The following is a 12,076-nucleotide window of genomic DNA, read 5'->3' on the forward strand; positions in this document are numbered from 1 at the left end:
GTCTATAGAAGTTTAGAATTCAGTCTAGGAGTGTTAAAAGTTCATAAAAGTGGTTAGAAGAGGTTATGGGTGGAATAGGAGTGCTAATTATGTATTTTTTGTGCGACAAAATTTCGCAGTTAGGCTGAGCGAGCAAAATTTAATTATTTATTTCTTTGTGTTTCAATATTATTAGTTAACGCTTTTTTTTATGGTATTGTGGATGGAGATAAAGAATATGTTTCAAGGGAGCAAAATATTATGGATTTATTCATTCAAGACTCTGATCTTATAAATGGATAAGTGATTCAAAAATGATCGATATTAGAAACTTATTTGTTCACTTTTTATGTTTGCTTTTGGATTACATTGGGATTGTATAATACATTTCTTTTATTTTGAATTGTCTTTGGAGTTTAACATCATTTTAGAGTGAAATTTATTTAGATTTGAATTAACAAAAAAATATAATGTTTTTTGGATTTAAAAAAATTCTTGTAATTAAGTGAGCGAGTACAACTCGTTTAATCCACCAACTTGTATTGGGTGAGACCGAGTTCAAATTTTTTCGACTCTCTAATAAGTGAATCAGGTTAGACTGGCTCAATAAGTAATCAACTCGTAGTGAGTCGGACAAGATCAGACCGGACTACCCGTTTTGATAATATTAATTTTGAACTTAATGTGCATATAAAGTTGTTTTTTATGATTATGTTAAATAAATGTAATGAAATTTTATAATTTCTCTTGTTAAATTGTTCTATTTTATTAATGATGTGATTGTTTTTGTATAGTTTTAATACTATTTAATTTAATTGGAATGTTAACTTTATCGAGATTAATGAATATGCTATTTAATCTCACTATGGTAACTTTGTTGTTAACACTTCATATGACAGTCAAAATATTTGGCTGCTAAAAGACTTATAAGATTATAAAGAAACAATTTCCTTAGCAGAGAATCCATATGTAATATTTGTCATGCTATTAAACAAAAGAAACTTTCTTTTCTTGTCAGTGATTCTTATGTTGAACTACCTTTTTATCTCATCCATGTTGGGGTGGAAGAATAGCGAGGGTATGGAGAACGAACGTCCGTAACCGAACACTATGAACACATAGAGCACTGTAGCGTAGACGACCAAGAACGACCCAGCAAGAACACGAACAACACCGAACGGTTAAGCCCTTTACACCGAACAGTCAAGGAGGTGAATAGAGAAAAAGAGAGTAAAACTCAAACACAATGAAATTTGTATTATTCAGTAATCTCAAGAGATAAACTCTTTATAAGCACAGAAGTCCAATATTTATAAAATGAAAAGCAACTGCCAAGGACAATTAATCAACAACTGTCCTGGCCAACTAACTAACTAACGCTCGGTTTAACTCCAACACTTCTTTCTAAGTCGAGCACTTAGAGGTAACACCCATCCTTGCCAGCCTATCTCGCGCACCATGTTGAGACGACCGAATGGTGTGTGACCGATCGATGTGTGACCGAACGGTGTGTTCCTACCAGTCACGTGACGAAGGCAGATGCCAACTTGCGCGAGTTGTGCGACAAAGGTCGAACGGTTCGAAAGAGTGACTGAGTGACATGACCGACCGGTTTGAGTGCAGTTGCCAGTTTGACGCTCTTGAGTGACGTCTCGCTCGGTTGAATGATTGTTGAGGTCGGGTGTGGCTGAATGACTTGACCGAACGATGTTCGCAATGTCTCGGTTCTCCCAAGACTCCCAGACTGAAAGACGTGACCGAACGGTGTTCTCCATGTCTCGGTTCACCAGTGACATCAACTCCCCATGCTTCTTTGGCAGCATTCACTTCAACGATTTTCTTCTTCTTCCCAACTGGAATATCAACAAGCTTCCAGATTCCATTCTTCCTAACTGGATCAACTTCTTCTTTCTTTGCATCTTTCCACACGAATTTCTTCAAGGCCTCGGTTTGACCGATCGATTCTGCGCATGCAACCACAGCTACGTCCTCGGTTTGACCGATCGGGTCTGTGCATGCAAACATCGCTACGTGCACCAAACCTTCCTCATTACCAGTCTGTGTATCAGTATTCATCTTGCTTGATTCTTCACACAATGCAGACTTCACTAGGTTGATCTGAAATGTTTTATCCTTTGAGATCTTGCTCCTCAAGATCAGGTTTTTCTTTTTATCAAACACTTCAACCTTATTGAAGCTTCCCATTACTACCGTAAAACCCTTTTGAATTAACTGGCCAATACTCAGAAGATTGTACCTTATTGCAGGCACAAACAACACACCAGTTAGAATGACACGCGAGCCATTCTTCCTTCTGATAACCACATCACCAACTCCCTCTACCTTCGAGGTGCTGTCATCAGCAAATTTCACCATACTCCTCTCGGTCTAAGCAAAATTTACCAACCAATCTCTGTTGCAGGTCATATGATTCGAACATCCTGAATCCAAATACCACAGTTTGTCTTGAGAATGTGAACTTACTTTAGATGTAGTTGTCATCAATATGACTGGTTCTTCTGAATCAGACTCTAGTTGAGCTATGTAGGCCTCCTTTCCTTGACCCTTCTTCTGCTCTTTCTTTTCAGCATAACACTCACTAGCGTAATGCCCATACCTATGACAATTAAAACACTCAATTTTCTCTTGTCCTTCTTGTGGAAATTCTTCTCAGATTTGCCTTCCTCCTTTGTTGAAGACTCATTCTAGTCATCTTTATTCCTATATTTTCTCCACTTCCCTTTACCATATTTCCCTTTCCATTTCTTGGTTGTCTTCTTCTCTTCATTTTTGACGTGTTGAACCTTCAACGCCTGCTCCTCGCGTTTGATGGGATTTCTTTCCCGCATCCTCATTTCATATGCCTCCAAAGAGCTTTGCAGTTCCTCTATTTTGAGTTTTTCAAGATCTCTCGACTCCTCTATTGCCACCACAATATGATCAAACGTTGGAGGCAGTGACCGCATGATTTTCTCAATCACCATGAGATCAGTAACAGTGTGTCACCACAACTTTTCATCTGGTTAACAATTGAGAGTATTTTACTGAAAAACTCACTCACCTTATCACCATCCTTCATCAGTAGGTGCTTGTACTGTCTCCTCAACGACTGAAGCTTTACCTTCTTCACTTTTTCCCCTACGGCATGGCAACCTACCAAGATGTTCCATGCTTCTCTTGCTGAAGTCGCATTTTGTATCTTCTCAAAATGCATATCGTCCACACACTAATGGATAATCAACAAGGCTCTATCATCTTTCCTCTTAAACTCCTCTTTCTCAGTGCCGCGCAAATCAGACCCAGAAACCACTCCCTCCATCATGCTGCTGGCATCTTGAACTCGAAACAAGACTCGCATCTGTGTGCTCCGCTTGCTCTAGTTCTTGTTTGTGAGAACGGGTAGATTAACAGACATATCTCTGCTGGCCATTCTTTACACCCACGATCTTCCACCAAGAAACACAGTCTTGATCTTTTTTATGCTTCAATCACCTCTCCGCCAAGCCCTAGATGAACACGAAGCTCCCAAGTCATGAACCTGAAGCTATGATACCACTGTTGGGATGGAAGAAGAGCGAGGGTATGGAGAACGAACGTCCCTAACCGAACGCTACAAACACACAGAGCACTACAGCGTAGATGACCGAGAACGACCCAACAAGAACACGAACAACACCGAACGGTCAAGCCCTTTACACCGAACGGTCAAGGAGGTGAACAAAGAAAAAAAGAGTAAAACTCAAACACAATGAAATTTATATTATTCAGTAATCTCAAGAGATCAACTCTTTTACAAACACAGAGGTCCAATATTTATAAGAAAAAAAACAACTGTCAACGACCGTTGTCCTGGCCAACCAAGTAACTAACGCTGTGCTTTAACTCCGACCATCATGCTCATACTTGGTGCCTTGTTCCAATACTTCTTTGAATGGATTTATATATTTTTTAATGATGATGGATGACCATACTTGTTTCACTCTGACGAGACTTAAATCCAAGACTAAGAGTCATATAAAAATCAATTTCAGAAAAATATTAAATGCATCATATCAAATGATGGAATAAAGTTTCTAAAAATGTTTTTTTTAGTTCAAAAGGAATTATTCATCTCTAGAACAAAATAACATTGTTAAAAGGTAACATCAAGACATACTTAGTCTTTTGTATTTGGACTGCTAATTGTCTTGCATACTTATATGATGTTTTTTTTTTCTTTATTTTTGTATAAACATCGATCGCTTTTACCGAAGCTTTCTAGTAACTTTTCATCATGTTAAGTAGTAAATTAGTAAACAAATTTTCATCATGTTTTCTATTACATGTTTAGCTATCCCAGTCTCTTTTTTACCTGGCACAATCTTATGAAAGTGTTGTTGGAAAATAGTTGTTGAAATTATATTCTGATTATTAGACCATCTAATCATATTTATTTTCCATCAAACTTTGAGAAATATTTTAAAATTCTGATCAACCTCAGTTAAGAAATTAATTTCTAATTTCAAAGATATAAAAAATATGTTGCTGACATGTCATACGACTTTCAGTGACACATCAAGAACAAACTTACACATCATTACTTTCTTATGCAAACCTTTATTATTTTCTAAAGAGGACCTAATTAATAATTTCACACATAATTTGATATATTAAAATAAGTTTAAAAATGTTGATACCAAATATACTATTAAACTTTAAAATAATTAATTTAGTTTACTTTTATTTTTTTTAAATTTTACCATGGTAATCAATTTGTTCTTAGAGGCTTATAATTTTAAAATATTTAACAATAAAAATACATATTTAATAAAATAATACATTTAATATTTATAAAAATTTCAAAATGTCTTGGAAAAATATCACCATTTTTTTTCTCAAAGTATTATAAATTTTTGTTGGTTTAAATTTGAAAATATTTCGCCTACCCTCTCGCCCCACTCTGCAACAAACTAGTCTCTGCTATATTTTCCCTGTTCAGTGGTGGTGGTGGTCGTCGTGGCGGCGGCGGTGCTTCTTCTTCCCTCCAACCAATAATCACCGTTCACCTCTTCACTGAATCTTCCCATCCAGCCTCTCTTCCTTCTCCCTTCTCCCTCAACTACCACACACCCAACAAGAATCAGATCACCAATTTAACGTCCGATATTAGCAACTCATGCCTTCGTGGAAGTCGCCGCCACTCAAATGTTCCCTCTCCGCCGCAAACCCACTTTCCTTTCCTTCTCCTCACACAGAACATTCCATATCTCTCCATTCCTTCTCCAGAACTTTCCTCAACATTCCAATTCCAATTCCAAACCTCCCTCCCCCGACCTTCTCGACCGAATCTCCCGCCTCCTCCTCCTCCGCCGCCCTGCCTCCCTCAACGGCCTCCGCTTCCCCTTCTCAGACCCCCTCACCGATGCCCTCCTACGCCGCCTCCGCCTCCACCCCGCCGCCGCCCTCACATTCTTCCAACTCGCCGCCCAACAGCCCCACTACCGTCCCCACGCCACCTCCTTCTGCCTCCTCCTCCACATTCTCGCCCGCGCCAAACTTTTCTCCGAAGCCCGCTCCCTCCTCCACCAACTCCTCTCCCTTCACTGCACCAACAACTTCCGTGCCTTCGCCGTCTGCCGCGATGTCGTTTCCGTCTACAAGGAATTTGGCTTTTCCCCCACCGTTTTTTACATGCTTCTCAAGGCGTTCGCTGAACGCGGCATGACGCGCCACGCACTCAACGTGTTCGACGAAATGAACAGGCTCGGCAGGACCCCCTGCCTCAGGTCCTGCAATTGCCTGCTCGCTAGGCTGGTACGTGCCGGTGAAGTAGGGCAGGCGCTGACTGTTTTTGAGCAGGTTTTGAAGATGGGGATTGTGCCTGACGTTTTCATGATTAGTATTGTTGTGAACGCGCATTGTCGGGAAGGGAATGTGGATTGCGCTGAGAGGTTTGTGGAGAAGATGGTGGGGATGGGGTTTGAGGTTAATGTTATTGTGTACAATGCTTTGGTTGGAGGGTATGCTTGTAAGGGTGATGCGGGAGAAGCTGAGAGGGTGCTGGATTTAATGTCTAGGAAAGGGGTGGAGAAAAATGTGGTCTCTTGGACTTTGTTGATGAAAGGTTACTGCAGGCAGGGAAGGGTGGATGAGGCCGAGAGGTTGCTTCGGAGAATGGAGGAGGATAAGGTGATTGTGGATGATCGCGTGTATGGTGTGCTGGTGAATGGGTATTGTCAGGTGGGGAAGATGGATGATGCGGTTAGGGTTCGAGATGAGATGGCAAGGGTGGGGTTGAAGGTGAATGTGTTTGTTTGTAATGCGTTGGTTAATGGCTACTGTAAGCAGGGTCGGATAAGAAAGGCCGAAGAGGTGTTTAGGGGAATGTTGGATTGGAATGTGAGACCGGATTGCTATAGCTATAATACGCTTTTGGATGGGTACTGCAGGGAAGGGAGAATGAGTGAGGCTTTGATGCTTTGTGAGGAGATGTTAAGGGAGGGAATTGATCCTTCGGTTGTGACCTATAATACGGTTCTCAAAGGGTTGGTTGATGTGGGGTCTTACGACGATGCTTTGAGCCTTTGGCGCTCGATGGTGGAACGAGATGTGGTGCCGAATGAAGTCAGCTGCTGTACTCTGCTTGATTGTTTTTTCAAAATGGGAGATTCTGATGGGGCTATGAAGCTTTGGAAAGAGATTTTGGGTCGGGGTTTTACTAATAGCACTTTTGCATACAATACAATGATCGGTGGGCTTTGTAAGATGGGGAAAGTGGTCGAGGCAAAGGTTGTTTTTGATAGGATGAAGGAACTTGGATGCTCGCCTGATGAAATAACATATAGGACATTGAGTGATGGATATTGTAAAACTGGTAGTGTTATCGAAGCTTTTAGAATCAAAGATATGATGGAAAGACAAACAATTTCTCCTTCCATTGAAATGTACAATTCCCTTATTTATGGACTATTCAAGTCTAGGAAGTCAAGTGATGTTGCTGATCTTCTAGTTGAGTTGCGGACGAGAGGACTATCACCAGATACTGTTACCTATGGTACCCTTATTTACGGTTGGTGCAATGAAGGGAAGCTGGATAAAGCTTTTAACTTATATTTTGAGATGATCGAAAGAGGGTTCTCTCCTAATTTTGTGATATGTAGCAAAATAGTCAGCAGTCTTTATAAGAATGACAGAATCAATGAAGCAACTGTGATCCTAAGCAAGATGGTGGATTTTGATCTTCTTACAGTTCATAAATGTTCTGATAAGTCTGTTAAGAATGATTCCATAGGTCAAGAAGCTCAGAGAATTGCTGATTCTCTTGATAAAATTGCTATATGTAATTCCCTTCGCAGCAATATTGTGTACAACATAGCTATCTATGGTCTTGGCAAATCTGGGAAGATTGATGAAGCAAGAAGTGTTCTGTCAATTTTGTTATCTAGAGGTTTTCTTCCAGATAATTTCACATATGGTGCCTTAATTCATGCCTGTTCAGCTGCTGGTGATGTAGATGGTGCTTTCAACTTAAGGAATGAGATGCTGGAGAGAGGTCTTATTCCAAATATTACTATATATAATGCTTTAATAAATGGGTTATGCAAATTGGGAAATATGGAACGAGGACAGAGACTTTTCCGTAAACTTCCTCAAAAGGGCTTAGTTCCAAATGTCGTTACCTATAATATACTAATCAGTGGTTACCTTAGGATTGGGGACCTTAATGAAGCCTCTAACTTGAGAGAGAAGATGATTGAAGAAGGGATTTCTTGAACCCATACTCTGCCATGATCACTGGTCTTTTTGGAACACTCTTTAAAGTGCTCTAATCAAATTATCAAGCCATATTTGCTTGATACTTGCTCATACATTTTGCATTGAGCTGCTAGCTCAAGGCTCAATTACTGGTCACCTGCAGCCTTGTCCCTTATGCATCAATTTCCAACCAAATTTCCCATACACAAAAGTATATCGTACTAATGATATATTGGTTGGCAATGGTCATTTTCCCAACCTATTCATCCACCAGCATCATATTTCAAATTCTGGAGTTTCATTCTCTTTGTTGTGGAGGCAAGATGTGCTTTGTGATTAAGTTTTTATTCCAGTGATCGAGGAATGTGAAGTGTTTTTCTTCATATAATAATAAAATCCCACGGCGTATCTAGAGGATTTGGAAGATTTGATTGACTTGGATGCTTGTATGGATTGGTTTACGAAGGCTACATTGTTTGACCTTACTTAAAACCAAGGTGCTAGCTTTCTTGCTCATAAGACAACTACATGAATAGGTTGCCTTTTATTAGGGTGATTTTATCAATAGGCTGAGTTGTGTAACTCAGGTCAGATATTGAAGAACCTAGATGGCGTATGTGAAGCTGTGGCTGGAAGCCTAGATCTCATGACCTCTGCATCAGCATCTCATCCAGTTGAAAGGGAAAACACCTCATTTATCGGAGTCTTTAGGTTGGGAGATTAAATGGCTCGGTCAATGACCAGTGCAAAGCGTGGTGTAAAAGGCCAGGTTGGTTCAAACACTCTCCAAGACTTCACAATATCTGGATAACACAGCTTTCTGCATTGAAGGTTCTAACAACATAAATTAGTTCAAAGAGTAATGCTACATACTCCAAAAGGTAAAAGCTAGATAATAGGTGGTTGCCAGCTCATTTTTATTTTGACATTAGAGTTGGAAGAGCCTGTTTTTCCTTAAGCTTTTTCTTGTAACCTAAGACATTGTTTTCATTCTTCTGATAGGTTTGGCCTGAAATAATTAAGCTAAATCACATAGAAACAGCTTTACCAATGAGAGTGTTTTTTTTTTTTTCCATGGCACTGTTCCTTCTTTTTATTCTCCCACCGCCATACTCTGCTCTGATGTCAAATAGCTCCTACAGTCGATTAGCTGCGACTTTTGCATATTCTGTATTTTTTTTTTCATTTTTTAAAAATGTCAGAAAAAATTTAATTAAAAACAGAAATAAAGAGTTTTATAGATCTGTGAATAGTAAAATAAAAAATAGAATAAAGAGATTTAAATCAAATAAATATTAATTTTAGCTGCGTAAGTAAAGGTAGAATATACACTGTCATTATTATAATTATTTAATTACTTATGAGGATAATTAATTTTTTAAATGATAAAAAACATAAAAAAATATATGGTGATATTTAATTTGAAATAATTATTGAAAAATTAATTTTATATTATAAATTTGGTGATAAAAGTAAAAAAACATGATTAATAATAAATGTAGTGGAAAAAATTAAATTTTTAAAGTGTACAAATAAGAAAACTGAAAATGGACATGAAATATTTATCTAACATAAAATTTGTTGTAAGTATAATAATATATTTATGTATTAATATTTAAGAAAATATTTAAATAATATATAAAATTGTAAGTACTATGCAGCATTTTAAATTTAGTTAAAACTAATCAAATTTTTATTTATTTGAAAACTCGAAAGTACATGAAATTTTATCATTAAAGTAAAACGCGGATAAACATTTAGTAAATCATGGATTTTTAGGGTTGACAATTTGTTTTAGATAAATGGTTTTAATTTGATAGACGATTGAATTTATAGTTAAAGAATAATTTAACATATATAACATATATTAAACTAAAACCATGACAATTTAAATTTGGGTTGAATTTGTAAAATTATATTAACATATATAACATATATTTTATTGTTTACTGTAACTTCACCTGTCGTATTATTAATACATCGATTACTGATTTCTTTGGATCTAGCCATAGGTACTTGAAGAAATGAAGGGATATAAAATGTATTTTTAACTTAATAAATTAATATAAATGAAAGGCTTAATTAATATAAAAATTATATTATTAATACATTATAATTATATTCGTAAACTTAGTAAGTGGACAGTTTAAATCCAATCATTAAGAAACTGTTGAACTAGTAAAAGAGGGACTTCTATTTATATATAAATTTTAACAATTTTATTATTTGAAATTATGAATAACATGTTTTTTTCGAAAGTAAAATAAAATAAATTTCTATGGGATGTTTATGTAAAATTGATTTGCATAGTAGTGATATTATAGACTAAATTCTTGGTTTTAGATCATTTTTCACAAATAGAATATTATATAAATTACTTTCATTGTATCAATATAATATATACATGTTAGAAATTTAAAAAACAAACGACCTACTAATAGCCGTGTTTGAGTTTTTACGATAAAAATTATAAATAATTTAATATTTTATATTTCATTGGAACCCGAAGTTTAAAACAAGATTCACATTCACTTTTGCAAAGTCTAACGGAAAAAAGTTAAAAAATATTTAATTGTATTCTCTAAGGTTTTTTTTTTACCTCTAATTATCATATATTTATTATTATTTCTATTTTTTAACTTTTCCGATGAAATTTTTATTTTATTTTATTTCCAAAAATCGCTATTTAAAATAGTGTATTTCATTTTTTTTAAATATCAACTAAATTGCTTTTGAACTAAAAACAAATTTAAAAATGTATTAGAGATAAAAGGATTAAAGAAAAAATATACTAGAGAATAAAAAAAAACTCAAAAATTCATCAGAAATAAAAAAGAATATTTACGTATATTCTTTAAGATAAATTAATAATTAACACATTTCGTATAAATATTTCACATTTGGATGGAACCAAGTTTTAAAAGAATCGCATTCTCTTTCGAAATTCAAAGACTAAAGAAATGTGGAAGTTACTTAAAGGCTACTTGAAGTGGATATCTATGATTTTTCAAAAATATGATGAGACATGTTTTAAGTGAATTAAAAACTTTGATCTTGAAAGAAATTGTTTTTATGAAAATAGTTATGATTAAATTGCTTTTGATGTAATGCAATTTATATGTTTGGATAATTCTATTTTAGAGAGAAGTTATAATAAAAAGTAGCATTGATTAGAAATTTTTTTGGTTGTAGCTGAAGATGAGAGACAGTAAAAAGATTTTAGATTGTACGTGGTCTTATATTTAGTAAATTGTTTCTATAAACATTATTTTTATACTTCTTGTCTTTTTTTAAGTAAAGCATAAGTTTATCCTAAAAATTTAAAATATATGTTTATTTGAAATAAAGAAAAGTTAAGAAAACTTTTTTCTCATCTAAAATTTTTTCTAGTATAGTTTGTTTAAATTTTTATTTTTGATTTATACATCATTTATTATTAAGTTAAAAAATATATTTAATCTTAATTTTAATACTAATTATTAGATTGAACCTTTATTATTAAACTAAAAAGTTATAATTAATAGATGCCGAACTTTCTTTTACAAGATAGGTTTATGAAGGAAAAAATTTATTGGAAAGAAAATACCAATAAAATTATAATCCAATTCACATTAAGATTGACACAATTTCTAATAAAAAATCTTAAAAAAAATGAATTTGTGGATTTTGAAATTTATAATATATTCAACTTTTTTATTTTTATTTAATATTTAAACTCGTTTAGATTTTTAACACTGGTAAAAGTCAAAATTTAATTGTGCCTTTACTCATCTAATTTCTATTATAAGAAAATTGATACCACATTAATATATATAAATTATATCAAATTAGAATGACAAAAATAAAAAGGAGATTTGTTGGAGTTGATAATTATTGAATGGAAACATATTTAGAATGATGAGAAATATATTTTGATGAAATTTACATTAATTGGTCGATTGCATTATATTATTATATTATAAATTATATATTATATATAGGTTTTGAGTATATAGACAGAAATTTGTTTTTCCTTTAGTGGATGTTTCTGAATCATGGAATGAGTAGTATGTAATAATATTGTACTCTTTTCCCTTTTACGTGGTGCTATGAAACTAGATTGTAATATTCTGCACCACTCCACAAATATCAAATAATTAATACGGCTAAGATACGGAATAGGGATTGCAATATAATATATATTTACATTCGAGGTTATTTATAATTTGAAATTATAATGCTTATATTTTACGTCTTAAATGTCTTATTTACAAGTTTTAATAACTTTAAATATATTATCATATATATTTTAAAACTATTTATCTATTATAAACACGTGGTTTAAATTATTAATTTATTTTTAAACCAGATATATGCTTTATAA

General features: G+C 34.5%; 1 protein-coding gene and 1 pseudogene across 1 annotated transcript; one reads left to right on the forward strand and one right to left on the reverse strand.

The window, feature by feature from the left end:
• Positions 1 to 1,237: 1,237 nt before the first annotated feature.
• LOC148203338 (uncharacterized) lies at positions 1,238 to 3,409 on the reverse strand (annotated as a pseudogene).
• Positions 3,410 to 4,912: 1,503 nt separating this feature from the next.
• LOC124848832 (Pentatricopeptide repeat (PPR) superfamily protein) lies at positions 4,913 to 8,788 on the forward strand. The gene has a single exon (XM_047326648.2). It carries the CDS (start codon positions 5,164 to 5,166, stop codon positions 7,729 to 7,731), a length of 2,568 nt encoding a protein of 855 aa, XP_047182604.2. The 5' UTR covers positions 4,913 to 5,163; the 3' UTR covers positions 7,732 to 8,788.
• Positions 8,789 to 12,076: the final 3,288 nt, after the last annotated feature.

The sequence above is a fragment of the Vigna umbellata genome, chromosome 2 (assembly GCF_029865625.1).
Source record: "Vigna umbellata cultivar VRB3 chromosome 2, Vumbellata_1.0, whole genome shotgun sequence".
Lineage (NCBI taxonomy): Eukaryota > Viridiplantae > Streptophyta > Magnoliopsida > Fabales > Fabaceae > Vigna > Vigna umbellata.